Source organism: Agelaius tricolor, unplaced genomic scaffold (genome assembly GCF_023055355.1).
Source record: "Agelaius tricolor isolate 1412-34295 unplaced genomic scaffold, bAgeTri1.0.p SCAF_31, whole genome shotgun sequence".
Taxonomy (NCBI): Eukaryota; Metazoa; Chordata; class Aves; order Passeriformes; family Icteridae; genus Agelaius; species Agelaius tricolor.
The window spans coordinates 2,962,848-2,985,982 of NW_027269291.1; the positions used below are offsets into that span (position 1 = coordinate 2,962,848).

Below are 23,135 nucleotides of genomic sequence, written 5' to 3' on the forward strand. Positions count from 1 at the left end.
CGTGGCCACAGGAGTTTGGGACGGTGCTCACGGGGATGTCGTGACAGTGACAACGGACATGGGGGATGGCGACCACAGCGTGGCGGGCTGTACCGGAGGGGGAGCGGAGACGGTGCCCAGGGAGGCCCAGGGGGATGCCCGTGGCAGGGTGGGGATGGTGCCCGCAGTGACTGGGAACAGCACGGGGGATGATGTGACAGTGACAACCTGGTGTCCACGAGGGCAGGACACGGCTGGGGACGGTGCCCACGGCCATGCTGTGATAGTGACAGTGGGGACTGGAGAGGCTGCCCACAGGATTTGGGGACAGCACCCAGGAAGGGCTGGCACGGTGCCCTCGCTGGGTGGCGGTGGGGTGGAGATGATGCTCACGGAGATCTGGGACGGTCCCCACGAGGCTTGGTGACAGTGCCCACGGTGCAGGGGGCAGCTCCACACCCCGCGGTGCCCAGCTCGGCCCGGGGAGGGGCACACACCAGACACGGGGGTCCGATCAGATCCAAACCGCCCCGGGCAGGATCCGGTCCCGCAGGACACCCGCCCGTCGGGGGGCCCTGCCCCTGCGCCCCCCGGGGGATGTGTGGGACGGGGGAGAACGGGGGTCGTACCCCACTGTGGGGCCGCACCCGGAGCCGCTCTGGGGCCGGGGATGGCGGCGTGCACCGCGAGCCCGGGGGGATCACTGGGGAAGGCGCTGAGGGTCGCCCCCCGGAGCCCCCCGACCGGCCCGTGCCACCCCACCCCCCTTCCCAGCAGCCCCTGCTCCCAGCCCCCCCTTTTCCTCCCCGGACTACACGTCCCGTCATGCCCGGGCTTAAAGCGGCTCTGCCACCCCCCGCCCCCGCCCCGAGCCCCGCAGCTCGGCCCTGGGACCCCCGGGGGGGTCGGTCTGCCGCCCCCCACCCCCCAGCCCCGTGGGTACCCCCCTCCCTGGGCTGCACAGGCGGTGCGGTGACACCCAGGGGATGAGGGGGATGGGGGTCTCCCAGGCAGGAAGGCTCCCAAGAGAGGAGGGTCCCCAAGGGATGAAGGCTTTTGTAGAGGAGGGTCCCCAAGGGATGAAGGTTTCCTTGGCAGGGGTGTGCCCAGGGGATGCTTTTCCATACTCGGGGAGCGCAGGGAAGGGGGGGTCCCCAGCGGCTCTCAGGGCACGGTGCTGCTCAGAATGAGGACAACAAGGGGACAGTGCTACCCGGGGAACGGGGATCTCCAGGGGATGGTGGTGCCCAGGTGATGGACACACACAGGGGATGGAGGACAGTGACACCTGGGACTGCTGGTGGCTGTCCCCACAGACCCCGACGGACCCCCCAGGACCTCCTGCTGCCGCTGGTCCCCACAGCCTCGCGTCCCCACAGCCCCCAGGGATCCCCCCGGTCCCTGAGTCACCCTGGGGCCCTCCTCCACTGCCTGGCGGTCCCAGCGTGGCGGGGCAGCAGCAGCGTGACGGCCCCCCCGCCCCTCCCCGCCTGTTCCGTACACTTTATCCTCAGCAAACACGGCACGGCCGCGGCCCCCCGCAGCCGTCTGCCCGCGATAAGGCCGTGGCCGAGCTTGCCTGCCCCCAGCCCGTGGGGCTCGGCCGTCTCAACACCACCTCATGTCCCCAGATCCCCCTGCCCGAGGCTGCCTGGCAGCCCCCATCGCAGTGGGGAAACTGAGGCAGGGCTGGAGTTTGCTTGCGGCCCCTCTGGAGCGCATGGACAGGCACCCCTCGCACTCATCACCAGCTCCCTGCCCCCTGGGAGGTGCCCCCAGGGCCACCACAGGTCTCTCTGCACCGCCCCAGCAGGGTGGGGACCCTGTGCCCTGTGGCAGACCCTGATTTGGGGGGATTTGGGATTTAGACGGGCTGTGCTGCTCTTGAGGCGCAGACACTCAGCTGAAACACTCTGGATACAATTCATCCCTCTGCTCTGCTGCAGAGACACTTAATACAGCCCCAAATCAGCAGTGGTGCCCCCCCAGGACCCCCAGGAAGGGGATGACGCCCAGCACCTCCATCCCCAGCATTGAACACCCCCACGGGGCAGCACCCACCACCAGCTGGGGGGGTCTGGACGGCCCCACGGGATCAGATCCTTCACACCCCACCAAACACCCGTCACCAGCCATGTGCCCCCCAGCAGGACGTGCCAGCAGAGCTCCCAGTGCCCCCGTGGGAAGGGGAAGCCCCCCACGCTGGCCCCCGCTCGCCCCTCGCCTGCCCCCGGCGCTGGGAACGGCCCCGGCCCCTTCCGGCCCCCCCGGCCCCGGGCCGGAGGCAGCTGTGCCGGGGCGCCCTGCCAAGGCACCGAAGCCTCGACGCCTTCCCCCCCATCCCGGCCGCCCCCGCGGCGCCCCGGGGAGCTGCGACCCCCCGAGCTCACCCTGCCACCCCGCCAGCACCCCCAGCACCCCCTGCCCCCTGACTTTGGGGGTGCCGTGCCAAAGGGAGGGGTCCAGCAGAGCCTGGAGACCCCCGTGATGTCTGTTCCCCGGCCAGCTGTGGGAAGTGGCCCCCCCTGCACAGGAAATCCCTCCTCATGGACAGGGCTGCCCCCGGCGGGACCCCCCCCTGCTGCCGGGGTGTCCCCCCCGCTGCCGGGGCCCCTCGCCGGCTGGGCAGCGCTGCTCGCCCGCCTAATCCCGGCCCCGGCACGGGCGGATTTGCTGCGCCCCGGCCCCATGAATGATTAACCGGGGAATTAAGGGGCCGCGAAGCCCCCCCCCGATCCTCTCCGGAAAATGGGGGCAGTGGGTGACTGAGCCCCCACCTCAGCCCCCTGGGGGTCTTCACCTTGCTCCCGAGCCTTGGGGGTTCCCCTGGGGGTACTGACAGTGTTGGGGGTGCTGAGGCAAAAGTTTTGAGGGGGGGCTGGGAGTGTTCTGGGGATGTTGGGGTTGCAGGGGGGTCTGGGGGTGCTGGAGGGGTTGGGGGCCTATTGGGGGCCTTCTGAGGGGTTGGTGTGCTGGGAATACTGAGGGGGGGGGCGCTGGCAGTTCTGGGGGGCTGCCCCCCGGCCTTGCTCCCCATCCTCCCGTTGCCATGGCAACGGCTGGCACCATCCCTGGGGATATTTTTAGCTGCTGGTGCTGCAGGAAGGGGGTGGGGGGCAGCCCGGGCCCATGGCTGTGCCACGTGTGTGCACACACGTGTCTGCAGCACACGGCCATGCACACCCGCGTGTGCCCACCCCTGCACTGGGCCCTGTGCGTGCAACACCTGCCCGGGGGTGCTGGTGTCTGCACACGTGTGCAAGAACACACTCATGCACACACACACAGAGTCCTGTGCATCCACACGTGTGAATTCACCTGCCTGTGTGCGTGCACACATTTGCACACCTGCACACACACACACAGACGTGCTGGGAGACCTGTGCTGCCACCCTAGAGCCTTTGCACACTCACCCCTCTGCACCATGTTTGCACATCCCTTGTTTTTACACTCACCCCCTGTTTGTACATCCCCTGTTCTTGCACTCACCCTTTGCATGACTCCTCCTTTTCACATATGCACCATATTTGCACCTTCCCCCCATGTTTGTACCCCCCACCTTTCCACACCCCTGCTAGTTGCACACCGCCCCTGTTTGCACACCCCCGTGTTTGCAACCCATTTTCACCCCGTGTTTGCACACATACCCTATTTGCACGCTCACGCCCGGTGTTTTCATAGTTCAAGTCCTATCTCCACACTCAGCCCCACGTTTCAACACACACACACATATCCCGCGTCAGCCCGCTCTCCCCCGTTTGCTCACCCACACGTTGTTTGCACTCTCACCCCGCTGTTTGCACACTCGCCCCCCGTTCCCACCCACCCTTTGCACACTCACTCCCGCCCCCGCCCGGCCTAGCCCGTCCGAACTACAACTCCCATCACCCCTCGCGCCCGCCCTGCCCCGCCGTCCAATCAGCGTGCGGTTTGTTGGCAGGTGCTGCAATGGCGGTGCCCAGGCGCTGAGGGCGGCGCCGGGCCGCGGTGAGGGGCGGTGGGACCCGCAGGCACCGAACCTCGGGGGTTCCGGGGGGTTCCGGGGCGGCTCCGAGCTCCTCCAGGCCCGGGGAGCGGGCAGACCCCCAGCTGCAGCCCTCCGAAACCACTGGGCCGCTTCCCTTCGCTCGCCGGCCCGTTCTGGGGTCAGGGCCCCGTCGCCCTCGCCTTGAGCTGTCCGTCCGCAGGGTGACCATGAAGGTGGTGAACCTGAAGCAGGCCATCCTGCAGGCCTGGAAGGAGCGCTGGAGCGACTATCAATGGGCCATAAACATGAAGCGGTTCTTCCCCCGCGGAGCCACCTGGGACATCCTCAACTTGGCAGGTCTGGGGGGAGGCGAGGGGTTCTCCCTCCTTACTGGGCACACTGGGCTGTTTTGGGGGTCCCCACGCGTGTATTTGGGTGTTTCCCCCAGTGTTCCCCACCTTTGGGGTATTATGGGGTGCCTGTTGCATTTTGCTCCCCCCGCCCCCCCCTTTCCTTCCCACAAATTCCCATTCCCAACCATGTCAGCCCATTCCCAACTGTCCTGAAAACTGGCTCCGTTTTGGGGTCATTCCCTCCTTTTTCCCCATGGGAGGGCTCAGGAGTCAGCACAGCGTAGCTTTTGGGACAAGAGAAGCAGCTTCGAGTTGAGCCAGGAGAGAATTAAGTTGGAAATGAGGAGAAATTTCTTCATTGAAAGGGCGGTTAGGCATAGGAACAGGCTGTGGTGGAGTTACCATGTGGGTGTGGCTCCAGGGGATTTGGGTTATGGTGAGATGCTCCTGGAGGTCTTTCCAGCCTTAATGATTCCCTGATTTCCTGATTCTAGCACTGCACAGGAGCCAGGTGCTGCTCCCAAGGCTGCTTCCCAGCCCAATTCAAGGGCATTTCACAGAAATCCTGCCAAAAGCTAGGACTGGTTTAAAGATTTGCCAGGCTCTCCTGCTAATTATAGAAACTTGGTGCTGGGATTTTCCCTGTGCAGCAAGTCCCGGGATAAATAAACAGAGCTGCTGCTCCAGGGGGTTTAAAGGAACCAGCCCCACACAGGCAGCACCTCTCACTCCTCTGAGTGTGGGGATCTTTCCCCTGTGCATGTTTTCCCCTTCTCCCCATCCTCCCATTGGGTTTTCTGTCAGTGCCTGTTTTTTGTCACACCCCGTCCCCGCTGCTGAGCTGCCCCTGCTGGGTTTGTCATCTCCGAGGTGTGGCTGGAGGGGCCAAATGGAGCTGTGGCTGTGGGGAGAGGGATTTGCTGGGGGTGGGGGTGGTTGGCTCGAGGGCCAGCCCTGCTGCTGCCCAGCTGGTCCCCAGGGCTCCCAGGTGTCTGTTGCCACCCTGGTGGCACCGGCTCCTGCTCCTCTAGCAGCGAGGCCTGCGGGGTGCTTGGCTTGGCCTCATCTGTGTATCCCCAAAAACAGCCACAGAGAGGATAATTCCCTATTATTTCTGCAGGAATGGGTTTCTCCTGGCCCACATTTAGCCAGGGCTCAGTGGTTTCTTTGGGGCAGCTCCTGTGCCAGGAGGAGAAGGAGCTGTGTCCCCTTTTCCTATTGGGAGCCACACAAGCAGGATGCTGGCCCTGACTCTGAGCATTGTTTGCACCCAGGGAGAGCCCATTCCCGAGGTCCTGATGGCTGGAACAGCAGCTCCCTTCCTCACCACAGCCCCCAGAGCTGTCCTTTCCCAAGCTCAGCTTGGAAGTACAAAGGAGGGAGAGCTGGCACGAGCTGCCAGGATCACGGCAGGCCCTGGCAGATCGCTGCTGACACGTCTGCAGCAGGGAGCAGCATGTGGCTGGCTCATGGTGACACTCTGGGATGGGCTGGGGAGGGGATGGCTGCCACCAGCCTTCTGTCCTCATCCCAGAGCCTCTTGGCCCGAGATTCAGCCTTGGAGTGACACCCAGGGAGTCTCCTGCACTCAGGATCCGGTGGTGCCTCCTCCTCCTCGGCTTTGGGGTGACAGCTTCCCACCCGGCTGCTGCTCCCCCTTTTACATCTGGGTGCTCTGACCTACTTGCAGGCTGCTCTGCAGCCCGGGGCCTGCTCAGGGAGGTGCTTCCTGCACTCTGCCATGGCTCAAATGGGCAATTAAAGGCTTGGCTGAGCAGATGGGACGGGCAGAGCCCCTCGGGCCACCAAGGGCCAGACGGGCAGGGCTGCGCCCAGTGCAGGGGACTGGTGGCCCCAAGCTCAGCCCCAGGTGCCTGGCTAAAAGACACTCAGTGGAGGCTGCAGGAGCCTCCTGGCAAGAAGTGGGAGGGAGGAGAATGTGGAGAGCAGCAGCAGCAGTTTCGGGGCTGGAGCAGGAGGCTGCGAGCTCTGCCTGAATTATTCAGGGATTAGAAAGTTGTGGGATTCAGTGAATTTAGGAGAAAGCTGGTTTGGAGTCTCTGTGGTTGGTACAGTTGGACTTTGCCAGCTTCCCTGTGGGATGAGGGGAGAACAGAGCATGTGTGTGTGTCCCCATGTGCTGACCTGGGACCCTCTTTCCTTGCAGAGGCTCTCCTGGAGCAGGCCATGATCGGGCCATCCCCAAACCCACTCATCTTGTCCTACCTGAAATATGCCATCAGCTCCCAGGTAAGGACCTGCTGCTGCTGCTGGGGGTCACCTTGCAGCCTCAGTGAGGTTGGGCAAAGCAACTGGAGTGTTGGTGGTGGGCAAGCACCCCAAACCCCCATGTGAACCTCTCTGGGGCCGGGGCAGACACCCCAAACCCCCATGTGAGCCTCTCTGGGGCTGGGGCAGACACCCCAAACCCCTATGTGAGCCTCTCCTGGGCTGGGCAGACACCCCAAATCCCCATGTGCGCCTCTCCTGGGCTGGGCAGACACCCCAAACCCCCATGTGAGCCTCTCCTGGGCTGGAGCAGGCACCCCAAACCCTCATGCGAGCCTCTCCTGGCCTGGGCAGACACCCCAAACCCTCATGTGAGCCTCTCCTGGCCTGGGCAGACACCCCAAACCCCCATGTGAGCCTCTCTGGGGCTGGGGCAGACACCCCAAACCCCCATGTGAGCCTCTCTGGGGCTGGGGCAGACACCCCAAACCCCCATGTGAGCCTCTCCTCGGCTGGGGCAGACACCCCAAACCCTCATGTGAGCCTCTCCTGGGCTGGGCAGACACCCCAATCCCCCATGTGAGCCTCTCCTGAGCTGGGGCAGGCAGTGGAGGGCTCAGTGTGTGCCCTGGGCAGGGATGTTTCCATAAATAGCCTCTGCCATCGCCCAGGGTGGCAATTCTGCCCCCCAAGAGGCTCTGCACTCGCTGTGTGCTCCACAATTCCACATCCTGGCATTTAATATCGCCTAAAGTTTGTGTGAAACGCATCAGCCATCACCTAAAAATGTCTGTTTGGATTTGTGCCGGGTCAGTGCCCCAGCCCTGGCCCCGTCTGCGGTGACAGGCAGCGGGGCCGTGCCCTGACCTTGCTGTTCCTCAGCAACGAGCCCCTGTGACACCGCGCTTGTTTTGGCTTTCTCTCTTGTAGATGGTGTCTTATTCCACAGTGCTGATGGCCATCAGCAAGGTAGGGCTCTGACAGGTGCTCTCAGAGGGTTCACTCTTCACCCACAACCCCACAAATCCCTTTCCCTCCCCACAAACTCCCACCAAATATAGGTCAAGTGGAAAGCGACGGCCCGGGCTGAGTCAGCAGCAGGCAGCCAGCGCAGATTAACGCCCAAGCCTTTCTGTGTCCCCCTGGGGATGGGCTGCTGTGGGTCCCAGGGGGTTTTGGGGGTGTCAGTGCCTTGTCCCTCTGCCCTGGGGGGCCTGGCAGGCTCCTGCCTGTGTGTAACCTCATCCCAACTGCTGGAAACCACATCCCGCTGTGGCCGGCGGTGCTGGCAGCGCTGTGGGGATCAGAGCTGGCCATGGAGGAGCTGGGCCACAGCCACACACCACACTCAGCTGTGCTCTGTGTCCCTGTGCTGCTTCCATGGGGACACTGAGCGCCCTCCATGGCTGCCTCTGGTGTTGGGATGCTCCTCACAGGCTATGACAGACCCCCCCCACTCTCCTCCTTGTCAGGGTCACCTCAGGCCCCCTACTCAGGGTGACCAAAGCAGGAATGACTTCAGGGAGAATGATTTCTGTTGTTGTTATGGGGATGGGAGGAGAATTTTGCTGGCAGTCAGCATTGAAAATTTTGGGGGACTGCAGATTAAGCTTGGAGCTGTGCCATGAAGCCCTGGCGAGGTGGGGACCCCTCCAGGGGTCCCAGCACCGATCCGGGGAGGGGAGTAGAGCAGAGCCAGCCCAGCTCTGCTCCGAAGGGCTCGGGCTCGTTGCTTTTAGCCCGTGCCTCGTTTCTGCCCGTTCGGAGGGGCGGGCACAGCGCTGACCTTGACAGCCGAGCCTTCCTCCTTCAGCGCAGCGTGGGCCCAGCGCGGAGCTGCGGGCAAGCTCCGGCCCGGCGGGGCTCCCCATCTGCTCCGGGAGGAGGCGGGGGGGCCGCGCTTCTGCTGCCCCCCGCCCCCAGCCCCGCGGCCGGCCGGGCTGTTGGCGCTGCCAGCCCCGCCGAGCCGGGGGTGGGCAGGGGGCTGGCGTCCGGCCACCACAGCCCCGGCCTGAGGCTGCGGAGAAAACCCAGCCCCGGCCCTGCTGCCGCGGCCCCACCGCCTCTCACAACCCCGGGAGGGCACGACCTGGCCGACAGACAGTCCTGACCTACTTCTCATTCAAGTGGCTTCTGGGCAGCTGCCAGGGGGAGTGTCCTGTGGCCGCAGAGCCTGGCCCGGCCCTGGAGGAAGGGCTTGAGCTTGTGTGGAGCTGCCGGAGCAGTCCCCATCTGAAGCCTCTCTGTGTTGCCCCGCTCTAGTTCGATGACTTCTCCCGGGATTTGTGTGTCCAGTCGCTCTTGGAGATCATGGACATGTTCTGTGACCGCCTCAGGTACTGTGTGGTGTTCCAGCACTGCCAGCTCTGCCCTGGCTGTGCCACGGGCAGAACCAGGAACCAGCAGAGCCTGGGAGTCCTGTCTGATCCCAGAATACTCACCCTGGCAGAGGAAGGCAGGTTCCCCCTCCAGCTCTGTGTCCCTTACCAAGTTGCTGCCTCATGAGTGCCAGCACAGGGACAGCAGAGGGAATCCAAACCCCACCAGCTTTGTGGGAATCTGCCAGAAACCCCCCCCTATTCTGAGATAAACCTCACTGTGGTTTTCTTTCCCAGTTCAGCTGGATGGGGTGGGTGTAAGACCCCATGGTCCAAGGGTCTCTATTTCCTTTCCCTCTGCACCTTCCCAGGCCCCAGCTGCATGTCCCAGTCTGGTCCTGCCCTAGGCACTGCCTTGTTTTTTTCCTTTATGCTTTTCCGCTGGTGTTGCAGGACCCAGGGGAGTCCAGACAATTCAGGCCACAAAAACTTTTTTAGAAAGCTCAGAAATCTTCCTGTTAACCCCTGACAGCCTCTTCTGGGAGGCAGGAGCGTGTGGCAGGGACAGTGAGAGGAGAAGGAGGATGAGGAAGGCTCTTCAATGAGATGAAATGAAGCAGCAGCAATGAATATGCATCAGTGGCAGATGTTGACAAGGAGCTGTCGCTGGCCAACTGCAGAGCCAGCCCTTAATCCTCTCCTGCCCGCTCTGATCCTCTGCTTAATTTGATCAAAACTTCTGGCCCCGATGATTTGTGCATCAGGAGGGGAAAGCGTTCACCTCTCGCAGCGCGCTGATCAATGCTGAGCCTCCCTTAGCAAGATAATTTGATTAAAAGCTTGGAAAGTTTCCCTGTAGTGGAGAGGCCAGCGAGGAGGCTGCATGGTGGGGGCTGGGGGTGTCTCCTTCCCCCTGGCACAGCAGGAATTCTGGTGGGATGAGCAGATTGAGATCTGCAGCAGAGGAGCGGGCTGGGAGCACCTGGCTTTGGGTTCTCCAGCCTATCCAGTGTCCGTGCCTCAGTTTCCACACTCACACTGAGCATATTCCCACTTGTCTCCTGTGCCAGCTGCCATGGCAAGGCTGAGGAGTGCATCAGCCTGTGCCGGGCGCTGCTGAGTGCCCTCACCTGGCTCCTGCGCTGCGCCACCTTCTACGCCGAGAAGGTGAAGGATCCGCTGGAGCAGGCGGCGGCAGAGAACCAGCTGAAGATGTGCCTGGAGAGGCTGGAGAAGGTGCTCAGCAGCACCAAGAACCGTGCCCTGATCCACATTGCCAAGCTGGAGGAGACCTGTACGTCCCTGTCCCTGCATGCTGGCCCTGGAGAGATGTCATTGGCACCTCTCCCTTCCCCCTGCCCGGCTCCTGCCGCATTGTCCCTGCGGCTCCAAGCCCATCCATCTTCCAGCCCTGTTGCTGGAACCGTCTCCTCCCTGGCTCTGTGCCACTCTCTGCCCCCTCCCCTACGTGCTGCCTTTGGAAGAGGAGCAGAATTAATGTGAAGGCTGCGGGAGCTGTTCCTGGGTGTGCTGTGCTCCCACAGCCTGGCACAGCCCCACGCCTTCATCTCTGTCTGGCCAGGAGGCTGTGCCAGGCTGGGCTTGGGGTGCGACCTGCTGGGAGCACACAGACCCCTGGGTTGGGCTCGCATCACTAGTGGGGACTCCCAGCCTCTTCAGCCTGTCTGGGCTGCTGTGAGCCTTGGAGCTGGCCTGCTTGGTTCCCCATGTGTCCCCTCACTGAATCCCTGCCTTCCCTCCCCAGCCTCCTGGAGCACCGTGGAGCAGTCCCTGGTCAAGCTGGGAGAGAACCTGAACAACCTTGGCAGCTCCCCGCTGCGGAGCCAGGCTGATGACTGCGTGTCCCTCATCAAGAGGTGGCTGTGTGCTGCTGCCCCATGGGCTCAGGGGGTGAAATGGGTCTGAGCCTCACTCTGAGTCCCCCAAACTCCTCAGAGGCTCCTGCCTGCCTGCACACTGGCTCCCTGCTTCCCCATCCCTTCCCTGCTCCAGGAGGGGCTGCCCAGAGGAGAGAGGACAGAGCTACTAGTGACTTGCTGCAGGAGAGTCTTACCCAGGGGTTACTCCTCTGGTGACCCTGAGACCTTTTACTATCCCTCAGCTGCTCTGGCCCCACCAGGGCTGCTGTCCCTGCTCTGGATCCCCCTGGAATTGCTCCCAGGGCTCGAGGGCTTGGCTGAGCCATGGAGCTCCCAGGTGTTCCAGTGTCCTGCCCCGGGGCAGCAAAGGTCAGGGGTTTAGCCAGGGAATGGGAGTGGGACAGGAGGAGCAGGAATCTGTCCCTGCAGGGCTCCAGTGACCCTGGACTATCCTCTTCCACCCAGCATCCCCACCATGCTCTCAGTCCACTCAGAGCAGCTGAACAAGACAGGTTTCCCCACCGTGCACGCCGTGGTGCTGCTGGAGGGCACCATGAACCTCACAGGAGAGACCCAGCCCCTGGTGGAGCAGCTGATGATGGTGAAGAGGATGCAGGTACAGAAGTGACAGTGTGTTCTGCTCAGGCAGCCTGGGGCTGTGGGGCCAGGCCATGTGCCTTCCCCGTGCTGGTCCTGCTCCAGGGGAGCAGCAGGAGCCCATCAACACCTCAGCAGGGCTTTGGCTGTGGTGGGGGATGTGCTCTGCTGCCAGCCCAGCACTGGGAGGGTTTGTGTGTGTGCCCCACAGCGCATCCCCTCCCCTCTCTTCGTGCTGGAGATCTGGAAGGCCTGTTTTGTGGGCCTCATCGAGTGTCCTGAGGGCACAGAGGAGCTCAAGTGGACAGCCTTCACCTTCCTGAAGGTAGGGCCCAGCCCAGCACCAAATCCCTGCCTGCTGCTGTCCTTTCCCTGCTCCTGCTGAGGTCTGAGCTTTGCCAGAGCAATCAATCCTTCTTTCTTGTAGTGTGCTCCTTAGGGTGCCCACACCCCACAGTGTGTCCCTTGGGGTGCCCACACCCCACAGTGTGCCCCTCGAGGTGTCCCCCACCCCACAGTGTGCCCCTCGAGGTGTCCCCCACCCCACAGTGTGCCAGTCACCCCACTGTGTGTCCCTTGGGATGCCTTCCAACCCCACAGTGTGCTCCTCACCCACTCAGAATTCCCCTTGGGTTACCCCCACACCCCAAAATGTGCCCCTTAGGGTGTCCCACTCCTCACAATGTGGTCCTCAGGGTGGCCCCCACTCTTCACAATGTGCTCCTTGGGGTCCACCCCACCTGAGCCCACTCCAGCCCTCCTGTCACCCTCTGAGCATCAGCTTTGTTGTCAGGAGCCTCTTTTTTGGCCCAGCCTCATTTTGTTTGGCAGAGTGAGTTTTCCTGAGAGGTTATGGGGAAAATGTGGCTCCAGGTGATGGTGGAAGGACACTGCAGAGGGGAGCAGGGGCACAAAGTCCCCCTGCTCCAGAAATGCTGCTTTCCTGGGGCTGGGAGAGCAGCACTGTGCAGCTCTGTTGGTGTGGGCTGGTGCTGCTGGGGGGTCCCAGCAGTGGAATGGGGTCTGCCCTCATGTCACTCTGTGCCCTGTGTCTTTCAGATGCCCCAGGTGCTGGTTAAACTCAAGAAGTATCCCCAAGGGGACAAGGTGAGACTGATGGTGCCTGGCCTGCATGGGGAAATGCTCCCTGTCCCAAAAACCTTCCCTGATGGAGCAGGTGGGGACAGGGGGAGGTGGGCTTGTGGTGAGCTGAGTGCCTGGCTTTGTGTTTGTCAGGATTTCACTGAGGATGTGAACTGTGCCTTTGAGTTCCTGCTGAAGTTGACCCCTCTGCTTGACAAAGCCGACCAGCGCTGCAAGTGAGTGAGTGCTCAGCATGGCCACAGCTGCCACAGCCACCCTGTCCTCAGTGTGGGCAGCTGGGGCAGCTCCTGGCAGGGCTGGGTTAGTTTCTGATCCCATTTCTTCTTCCTGAGGAGCTGCTGCTGCTGCCACATGAGGCAGTGAGGGTGTGACAGCTGAGTCATGTGTGTGACACCCAGAGCTGCCCTGGACCCTGCAGCACCCTCGGAGGGGTGGGACAGGGCCAGGAGGGCAGCTCATGATCCCCCTGCCCTGTGGCACTGTCTGGGGTGACAGGAATGCTGTCCTTGGGGCTCCAGCTCTCCTCTCTCTTCCAGCTGCAACTGCATGAGCCTGCTCCTGCAGGAGTGCAGCAAGCAGGGGCTGCTCTCCGAGGCCAACATGAACAACCTCATCGACAAACGGTACAGCCACCCCACAGTCTGGGGAACCCCACAAGGGGGGCTCAAGCACCTGGATTTGGGGGGGGAGCATGAGGGAACAGCTGTGCTGACACTGGGGACTGTGACTGGGACATGGTGACCTGGGGGGACGGGATGCTGCTTTTGGGACAGGTTGGCTACAGGCAGAGTCTGTCCCCTCAGAGAGGCAGCTGATGGTGGCCTGAGGCAGTGGCTGTCCCTTGAGGGTGCCATGAGTCCCTTGAAGGTGCCATGGGTGGAGAGAGGGAGGCAGGGTGATGGATTCTACACACTGGCCCTTCTTTGGGGTCCCCCAGGGCTGCAGACAAGGAAAACTCTCCGTCCCTGAAATCGGCCGAGAACGCCAACATCCAGCCAAACCCTGGGCTCATCCTGAGGGCTGAGCCTACTGTCACCAACATCCTGAAGGTCAGTGCCCTTCTGCAGCCCTGCTGGTCTGGCTGGGCTCAGGCCTGGAGCCCTTTGCCAGCAGCATCAGTCTAACCAGGCAGCCAGGGTGCTTGGGACGCGCCAGATTTCTCCCTGCCCTGGGGTGGAGCTCTGGAGGAATCACTGGAGCCTTGCTGCTCCATTGCGGAGATGAGGAGCTCCCCTCCTCCTTCCCAGGAAGCTGGAGGAGCTGTCAGGTGGCATGTCATCAGTGCCAGCAGCCTGAGCCCAGCCAGCTCTGCCCGTCCTGCTCAGCTGCTCTCTGTATCTCCCCCTGTCTCTGTGTCACTCTGGTTGTTTCGCTGCTACTGAGTGACAGGGGATGTTTTCCTGCTGGTGGCAGGGGCTCAGAGGTCTCCATCCCACCTCTCCCAAATCCAGCAGGTCCCTGCTCCTCAAGGTGTCAGGGACAGCTCTTGCAGCTGGTCAACTTTGTACCCCTGAAGCTGGAGTTTGCTGCTACTCTGTAGCACACGTCCCCATGACTTCCATTTCCTCTTGCTTCTTTGCTTGTAGACCATGGATGCAGATCACTCCAAGTCCCCTGAGGGCCTGCTGGGGGTCCTGGGTCACATGCTGTCTGGGAAGAGCCTGGACTTGCTGCTGGCAGCAGCAGCAGCCACTGGGAAGCTGAAATCCTTTGCTCGGAAGTTTGTCAAGTGAGTGTCCACCTTGGTGGCACTGTGACTGGTGACCAGGGGGCTCAGGGGAACAGGCAGCCCCTTAAACTGCCCTCTAGACAGGGCTGGATGTGCCTGTGGAGCACTGGGGAGGGCTGAGATCTCAGGGATGCTGCACCCCACAGCACCCCATCTTTGCATGAGCAGGACAGAGAATTGGAGCCAGGCTGGTCTGGGGTGTTCAGAAAACTGAAGGCTGTGGCCGAGCCCTGCATCCAGGGCAGTGTGTCCCTGCCTTCTGCAGACACACGTGTCCTGCTTAGTGCACACACAGCAGCACACACATGGGGCTGTGTGATGGGCTCCCCCAAGGTGGCTTGGGGGGTCTGTTTGGGGGTCTGTGCTCTGAAACACCCACAGAGCTGGCTCTGGGGAGAGCCCCTTGGTGTGGGGTGAGCAGCTTGGCTGGACCTGTGTGGCCACAGGGAGCAGAGACAGGGAGGAGGTGACGTCCCTGTGGTGCTGGAGGGTGTCTGCAGAGCTGGGCCTTGCATCTCCTGCCCCTCTGTGCTGGGCTGGAGTTTGGGGGGGGTTCTGCAGGCCAGGTAGCCCCCTGCTTGTGTCAGGGCTGGGAATTGTCTGGTTGGACTGCTCATGCTTTGCTGCCACTCTCTGCCCCTCCAGGCTGAATGAATTCACCAAGCAAATCACCGGGGAAATCTGTGAGTGCGTGTTCGTCCGTGCGTGGGGTGATTGGAGCTGTGCCCCCCCTGCTGGGGTGCTCTGGGGCCTGGCTGGGTTAAACTGGGACTGGCTGTGGCACCAAAGCCAGCTGAGCTGTGCCAGGCCTGGCTGGGGGTGCTGGCAGGGAGGGGCTCTGTGCCACCAGGGATTTGGGGACACGCTGCCTTCGTGTGTGTGTCCATCCCAAATCCGGGGTGTTCCCGTGGGCTCCCTCTCCCCTTGGGAGCCTGGGGGCCCCTTGGCTCCCTCCCTGGAAGGGGTGATGTGTCAGCACAGCCCAGATAAGGACTCTGACTCTGTGTGATGAAACTTGCAGAGTGCTCTGACCTTCCATGGTGAGGGAGGCCCCACTTGGGCTGGGGCTGCCCAGAGGGAGGCCAGAGCTGCTCTGGGGGCTCAAGCAGAGGCAGATGAGGTGGGGGGAGGCACTTGGAACATCCTCTGGGAGGAGTTAGAAACTGCCCCCCTTGTTTGTGGGGTTCTGCTTCTCTCCTCCTGCTGAGGCCAGAGAGCCCCAAGGTCTTTATTTCTCCTCCCTCAGCCAAGAGTGGCCCAGTCCGGGCTCTGCTCTTTGACATCTCCTTCCTCATGCTGTGCCATGTGGCCCAGACCTATGGCTCAGAGGTAAGGATCCTTTGGGGAGGGATGAAGGATGGAATTGGATCCTGTGAGGGAGGGGAAGGATGAGGTGGATCCTAAGAGGAGCTCTCAGATCTGCCAGCTCAGCCCCTGCGCTGCTGCAGCCTATCAGCCTCCTCTAGTGGCCAGCCTGCCACTGTCCCCACTGTCCCTCCTGTCCCTGCAGCCACTTCATAGCCCAGGGCACAGCACCCGGTGCCTGTCACCTGGAAATCTGTCCCTGGGGCTCTCTCTGGGTGCCAGGTGATGGAGCAGGACTGGCTGTCACCTCCCTGAGGACTTGGGCTGTGCTCCATTGGTGGGATCAGTGGGAATGCTGCTTCCAATGGCCTTGAAGCTCACCAGCCTGCTCCCAGTTTGCCCTTCCAGTTTGGCACTGGTTGGCATGGCCAGGCAGTGTCAGCTCTCCCTGTCTAAGGAGGAACTCCCAGCCCTGCTCAGGAAACCACTTTTGGTTGCATGAAAATTTTCCAGGTTTCGACATCTGCGTGTGCTGGGAGGTGAAACGATACCGAAACCCCGGGAATGCAGAGAGGGGGAGAGAAGGGTCCTGCCCAGCCAGCCCAGGGAGCAGGGAGGGGACACCAGGCAGGGATGGATGTGCCCAGGGCTGTCCAATGAGATCTCATCCCCCCCTCCCAGCCCAGCAGCTTTCCTGCCCAGCTGCTGCTGAACAGATGTGTGAAACTTTTTTGGACACAAATAGTGTCCCCTGGGTGACACAGGCTGAGGGCAGGAAGTGACGTGTGGGGTTCCCAGCTCATGGCCCCCACAGGACCCTCCCAGCTGGGCTGTGTGACCCCAGGGACCCCATGCATGGCTTGGTGGGGTGGGGGAACAAGGGACTTGTTTGAGCTGGACACTGTGACCCCGTGCCACACTCACAGCTGGCCTGGCATCTCTGCTCTGAGCTGGGCTGTGTTCTGCTGGGGAGCACCCTGGTATTAGGGGAAACCACAACCCACAGAGGGGAAACCAGTGCCTCAGAGGGCCTGACCAGTGCCCTGCTGGGGCCTGCCCGGTGTCTGTCCCTCCCTCCGGGCCACAGGGCGGCGCTGTTCCCACGGCCATGAGCACCCCGGGGTGGGGACAGGCCCCAGGGTGGGGGTCCCCAGCAGGATTCCCACCTGGGGATGAGGTTGCAGACCCCGTGTTGGTTCCTTTCCAGGTGATCCTGTCAGATTCCAACCCTCCAGGCGAGGTGCCCTTCTTTGAGACCTGGATGCTGACCTGCATGCCCGAGGAAGGGAAGATCCTCAACCCCGACCACCCCTGCTTCCGCCCAGATTCCACCAAGGTGGAGTCCCTGGTTGCCCTCCTCAACAACTCCTCTGAGATGAAGCTGGTGTAAGAGCCCACCCGAGTGCTCACCCTGCCAGGTGTGGGGGGAGCCCCCAGCCCCACAGCTGGGTCTGAATCCCCATCTCTCTCCCTGACAGGCAGATGAAGTGGCACGAGGTGTGTCTGAGCATCTCAGCTGCCATACTGGAGATCCTCAATGCCTGGGAGAATGGAGTCCTCAGCACTGAGTCGATCCAGGTGGGGCTGCTGAGGGGGCAGAGTGGAGCTGAGGAGGGGCCAAGGGTCCAGAAGCTCTGGGGTACCCTGTTCTCCTGCCCTGATCGCTCTGGCAGCTGCCTTGGAGCTTGGAAGTGGGAAGCTGATGTGGCTCCAGCCCCTTGTTCCTGCTCCAAAGTGCCCTGTGGGTGGCAGTGGGACTGGCAGGGACAGTGTCACCCGTGGAGGAGAGAAAGGCTTGGACCTTGCAGTCAGGACCCACAGCCCTAGGAGGTGATGGCTGCTCACCCACCTGGCTGTGCTTGTCTCCTCTCCTAGAAAATCACAGAGAACATCAAGGGGAAGGTGTGCAGCATGGCAGTGTGTGCAGTGGCCTGGCTGGTGGCCCATGTCCGCATGCTGGGCCTGGACGAGCGGGAGAAGTCCCTGCAGATGATCCGGCAGCTGGCCACGCCCCTCTACGGGGAGAACACGCTGCAGTTCTACAACGAGCGGTGAGCTCGGGGCCAGGGGCCTGCTCCTGCCCTGCAGCTGTGTCCCAGGGCACAGCTCCTGCCCTGCTTCCCCTTCTCCACTTCCTGATCCTGTGCCATCTCCTGCCCTGCTTCTGCTGCCCAGCTCCATGCTGCCTCCTGCCCCGTTTCCACCTTCCAGTGCCAGTGTCTCCTGCCCTTCTTCTTCTTCCCACTGACATAGTATCTTCCCTGTTTCTGCTTCCCAGTGCCATGGTATCTTCCCTGTTTCTGCTTCCCAGTGCCATGCCATCTTCCCTGTTTTTGCTTCCTGGTGCCATGCCATCTTCCCTGTTTCTGCTTCCCAGTGCCATGCCATTCTCTGCCCTACTGTCCCTTCCTGGTGCTGTGCTGTCTCTGTACCCTGCTGTCCCTTCCCAGTGCTGTGCCATTCTCTGTGCCCTGCTGTCCCTTCTCAGTGCTGTGCCATTCTCTGTGCCCTGCTGTCCCTTCTCAGTGCCATGCCATTCTCTGTGCCCTGCTGTCCCTCCCCAATGCCATGCCATTCTCTGTGCCCTGCTGTCCATCCCCAATGCCATGCCATTCTCTGTACCCTGCTGTCCCTTCCCAATGCTGTGCCATTCTCTGTGCCCTGCTGTCCCTCCCCAATGCCATGCCATTCTCTGTGCCCTGCTGTCCATCCCCAATGCCATGCCATTCTCTGTACCCTGCTTTCCCTTTCCAGTTCTGTGCCATTCTCTGTGCCCTGCTGTCCCTTCCCTGTGCCCTGACCCCATCTCTCTGTCCCAGCGTGGTGATCATGAGCTCCATCCTGGAGCACATGTGTGCAGATGTCCTGCAGCAAACGGCCACACAGATCAAATTCCCCTCCACTGGCATGGACACCATTCCCTACTGGAACCTTCTGCCCCCCAAGAAGCCCATCAAGGAGGTTCTGACCAGCGTGTTCACCAAGGTGCTGGAGAAGGGCTGGGTCGACAGCCGCTCCATCCACATCTTCGACACCCTGCTGCACATGGGGGGGGTCTACTGGTTCTGCAACAACCTGGTCAAGGTATGAGGGGGCAGGAGGGAGCCCTAGTGCTGGGCAGGGTGCTCAGGCCAGGAATGGTGGGTCTAGTTTGTGTTCCCAGTGTCCTGGGTGTCCCTGGGCTGGGTGCTGGGACAGTTCTGGCACTGGAGAATGGGGCAGGGCCACCTCTGCCCTCCACCCTACAGGAGCTGCTGAAGGAGACAAGGAAGGAGCACACACTGAGGGCTGTGGAGCTGCTCTATGCCATCTTCTGCCTGGACATGCACCAGCTGACACTGACACTGCTGGGCCACATCCTGCCCAACCTGCTGACAGACTCCTCCAAGTGGCACACCCTCATGGACCCCCCTGGGAAGGCCCTGGCCAAGTAAGATCCCAGAGCAATGGAGACTGTTTCCTCAAGGCCTGTCTGGGGAGATGGGGGGATGATCTGTGCTGGGATGAGGATCCCAGCTACCCAAATCCCACCCTGGCTTTGGCAGAGCCAGCAGTTCCCACTCTGGTCCCCATTCCCTGCTGCCCCCTGAGGAGGAGGAGGAGGAGGAGGAAGCTGCTGTGTGCCACACCCCATTGTCAGGTGGGCTGGCAGCACCTGGCTGTGTCCCTGCTTTGTCTCCAGGCTCTCTGTTTGGTGTGCCCTGAGCTCCTACTCCTCCCACAGCAAGGTCCAGGCCTCGGCCCGGCAGAAGAAGAGGCACAGGGAGGACATTGAGGTGTGTCTGGGTGGAGCAGGGGCTGGCTGGGGGCTCTCTGTGCCCAAAAGCAGCAGTGGCTGGGGAAGGTGAGGGTGGCAGGAGTGGGTGGGTAAATCCAGAATCCCTGCCCAGCTTTTCTGGGTTCTCTGAGGCCTTCCAACCTTAAAATTCAGGATTCTCCTTTCTCTTTCCTGGGCAAGGGGCTGTAACAAGCTGCTCAGCATGTGTCCGGCCCAGACTGGGTGAGCAGAGATCAGATCCTGGGCTGTGGGGCTGTGCAGAGCCCAGGGGGGGTGACCAGCCCTGTGCAGGGTGAGGGGCTGGTGGGGCTGACCCCCCTGTCCCCCCAGGATTACATCAGCCTGTTCCCCCTGGATGACACCCAGCCCTCCAAGCTCATGAGGCTGCTGAGCTCCAACGAGGAGGATTCCAACATCCTCTCCAGCCCCAGTAAGTGCAGGAGGGGAGGGGGGATGGCTCCCCTGCCTCCCTGTCCCTTTTGGCTGTGAAATGTGTACTTGCACAAAACCCCTTCCCTTCCCAAACTGACTGGGTGAGGGTTCAGAGCTCTCAAGTGCTCTTTGAGTTATCTTGGAGTTTTTGCATTTGGGAAAAGCTGATTGCTTTATTTTTCTGATCAGAACAACTTAAAAGGATGACATTACCCTTTCCTTTCATACCAGCACAGGAGCTCAGGGGATTTTTGTGTCCCTCCAGCCACCCCTCATGGGACCACAGCTGGAGGTGACATTCCTTGTGTCTGGGGCCAAATCCTGACATTCCAGTGCTGTTAACAAGGCTGAGGCAGAGCGGAGGAGGCCCCTGGTCACATCCCTGTCCCTGCAGTGTCACTGGTTGCGACAGCTCCGGCAGGGATTTGCTGGGGGGTCCATGTCCTGCCCAGTGGATGCTGTCACAGTTCCCACATGAATTGTCCACACTCCTGGGCAGTGAGTCAGGACATTCTCAGGTCATTATTTCTCCCTTTATCCCAAGTTACTCTAGATATTAGTTTTCGACACGTCCATTGACCTTCAGTTTCAGTTTGGTTTCATTGCTGTTGAAATATGGGCTTTTCCCTTTATTTCACTTATCTTCTTTTACCTCCTGAGGCAGTCCCACCTCTTCCCAGTGACATTCAGGACTTTTTTGGGCTATTTGCTGCAGTGATGTGGAAATGCTGCTTCCTGTAGCCACTATGTAACTCATGTGATTCCATGAGAAAAGTGTGGGAGGGCTTTCTTTTTCTGGTGAGCATCCTCAGTGCAGCACAAGGTGGATCCTGCAGATTTAGGCAGGGGCTGTGGGATGTGAGCAAGATCCTTCCCAAAAGGATTCCCATCCCATTGGAGCAGACCTGACCCAGTTCTTCCCACAGAAGTGCCCAGCAATGCTTCACATCTGGGCTCAGCTCAATCCTCCTGGTCTGTCCCAGGATTTGCTGCTAGATTTGGACGTGCTTCAGCTCTGATAGCTGCATTGCACCCTGACAGTGAGATGGGAGGGCTGCTGTGCAGCTGTTGAACATCTGGCTCGCACACAGGATGTGTAATGTGTGTGTGTTGCTGCTGTTCTCCTCTGCTCCTGATCATGACACTCACGACACCACGTGTCACACCCCAAAAGCAGCGTGGGAAACCTGCCTGGGAAACCTGTGTAGGCTGGCAGAGGGGACAGGGATGGGGCAGAACCACCTGTGCTGTGTTTTTGGGGTGCCCCACTGGCACAGACTGTCAGGTACAGGGGTTCTAAACCTCTTCTGCTCCACAGTTGCCTCATGGCAAAGCCTCTCCCCCTGAGCTTGGTGACCTTGAGTGGCCAGAGCTGGGTGACCTCGGGTGGCCAGAGCTGGCCAGCCTGGGCACAGTGGCACAGCCAAGGGGGCCATGAGGCTGTTCCTGACTCTGCTCCTGCCCACAGATCGTTCCATGAGCAGCTCACTCTCTGCCTCCCAGCTCCACACGGTCAGCATGAGGGACCCTCTGAACCGGGTGCTGGGTAAGGCGGGGATGGGTCCGTGGGGTCACATCCGACCACTGGGACCCCCCCAAATGTCACCTGACTGTTGCTCTCTCCCTGTCCCCACAGCAAACCTCTTTCTGCTCATCTCTTCCATCCTGGGGGCCAAGACAGCTGGCACCCACACCCAGTTTGTGCAGTGGTTCATGGAGGAGTGTGTGGAGTGCCTGGAGCAGGGCAGCCGTGGGAGCATCCTCCAGTTCATGCCCTTCACCATGGTGAGTCCAGTGACACCCCTGTCCCTGCTTGGCGAGTGCCCCAGGGGCCCACAGGATGTGGGACACACTCACCTGTGCTCCTCCTCTGTCCCTGGGCAGGTTTCAGAGCTGGTGAAGGTGTCCACCATGTCCAGTCCCAAAATTGTCCTGGCCATCACTGACCTCAGCCTGCCCCTGGGCCGCCGCGTCGCCGCCAAGGCCATCGCTGCCCTGTGAGCTGGGCTGCTCCAGCCAGGGGGATCCCTGCTCTGGGGGATCCCTGAGGAGCCCAGGGATCTCTCCCTGCTGCTCTGCATGGCTGGGATGGCCACTGTCACTGCAGCTGCTGGAGGGCTGCTCCCTCAGCACATGGAGCCATCTTCTTGCTCTGCCTCATGGCACTTTTGAGACTGAGACACCCCCTAATTTTTATTTTTTTTTTTTATTCTATAAATCAATCCTTTTGTAGAACCAGCTTTTGCCTCATCTCATTTGGGCTTCTGGGACTCCCCAAAATCCCTCGATCCTGGGGGTGATGGGAAGGCAGTGGCCAAGCCCTGTGCTGGGCAGGAGGGGAAATTTCCTTCACCCTGTCCTGGACCTGAGAGTGGCTGGTGGGCTGCCTGTGCTGCTCCCACTGGGTGGGGCAGGGATGCTTCTGTGCTGTCAGCCCCAAGCAGGATCTTGGGAATTCTGCCACATGAGTGTGAGGTCTTGTAGGAATTCCTTTCCATGAGTAGTGTGAGTTTTTGTTGGAATTCTTTCCATGAGTGTGAGTTTTTGTTGGAATTCCTTTCCATGAGTAGTGTGAGTTTTGGTTGGAATTCCTTTCCATGAGTAGTGTGAGTTTTTGTTGGAATTCCTTTCCATGAGTAGTGTGAGTTTTTGTTGGAATTCCTTTCCATGAGTAGTGTGAGTTTTTGTTGGAATTCCTCCTCATGAGTGTGAGTTCTCACTGTGATTCCTCCCTGTGAGTTCAGTCTGTGCTGAGCACGGGCAGTGGGTGAGTAACTGTGGCCTCACCAGCACCACACCAGCCTCGTGCTGGGGCAGGCTGCCCTGGGACTGTCCCCACACCCTGCCAGCTGCTCCAGCAGTGAATCCTCCAAGACCTGTCATGAACTCTTGTCCCCGGGGCAGGGGCACTGCCAGGGCGGCTGCACCTCTGCCCCTTCCACTGGTGTTGACTCTCAAGAAAGGGGAAAGTGGGGCCAGCAGGTACCAGCCCTTCCCTCAGGGCACTGTGACTCCAGTGGGGTTCCCAGCCCTGTTTTGGGAGGTTCTGAAGGGACATGGAGCACAGAGGGATCCTGGTGCTGCTGCAGGGCTTGGGTCAGTGCTGGCCAGGGAAGAGGCAGTGGGATGGTGACTCAGGGCCAGGCTGACCCCATCTGATCCCAGGATGAGCTCAGCTCCTGGCAGCCCCCAGGCTTTGCTGGAAGGAGAGACCCCGATGCCCTTGGGGTAGCTGTGGGTGTTGCTGATCCTCGGCTTTCACACACAGAGCATCCTCCCCTTCCCACTGCCCCTGGTCCCCATCCGGGGCAGCCGGGAGCAGCTGCGGGGGCTGGGTGGGGCTAATGGAGCCCTGCACGCACCGGGCTGGGCTGGGATGAGCCTGACGCTGGTGTGAGTCCCACCCTGAGCTGGCACCGACCCCCCCGGGCACCTCTGCTCGCCCAGGGGCGGCTCTTTACCG

The 23,135-nt window shown here is 61.2% G+C and overlaps 2 protein-coding genes across 2 annotated transcripts; both read left to right on the forward strand.

Annotated features, from left to right (window-relative positions):
• Window positions 1-1,250: 1,250 nt before the first annotated feature.
• LOC139601535 (basic salivary proline-rich protein 1-like) lies at window positions 1,251-2,679 on the forward strand. The gene is made up of 2 exons (XM_071450662.1): window positions 1,251-1,648; window positions 2,127-2,679. The coding sequence occupies exons 1-2, from the start codon at window positions 1,251-1,253 to the stop codon at window positions 2,677-2,679; spliced, it is 951 nt and encodes a 316-aa protein (XP_071306763.1).
• A 1,223-nt stretch (window positions 2,680-3,902) lies between these two features.
• Window positions 3,903-21,907, forward strand: MED24 (mediator complex subunit 24). Its single transcript, XM_071450748.1, has 25 exons — window positions 3,903-4,304; window positions 6,468-6,550; window positions 7,460-7,498; window positions 8,792-8,865; window positions 9,918-10,141; window positions 10,613-10,724; window positions 11,193-11,343; window positions 11,536-11,649; window positions 12,384-12,431; window positions 12,561-12,643; window positions 12,965-13,051; window positions 13,366-13,477; window positions 14,015-14,157; window positions 14,803-14,840; window positions 15,404-15,486; window positions 16,670-16,848; window positions 16,941-17,040; window positions 17,338-17,513; window positions 18,282-18,546; window positions 18,711-18,892; window positions 19,145-19,238; window positions 19,571-19,670; window positions 21,141-21,218; window positions 21,309-21,457; window positions 21,557-21,907. The coding sequence occupies exons 1-25, from the start codon at window positions 4,175-4,177 to the stop codon at window positions 21,671-21,673; spliced, it is 2,961 nt and encodes a 986-aa protein (XP_071306849.1). The 5' UTR covers window positions 3,903-4,174; the 3' UTR covers window positions 21,674-21,907.
• The last annotated feature ends 1,228 nt before the right edge of the window (window positions 21,908-23,135 follow it).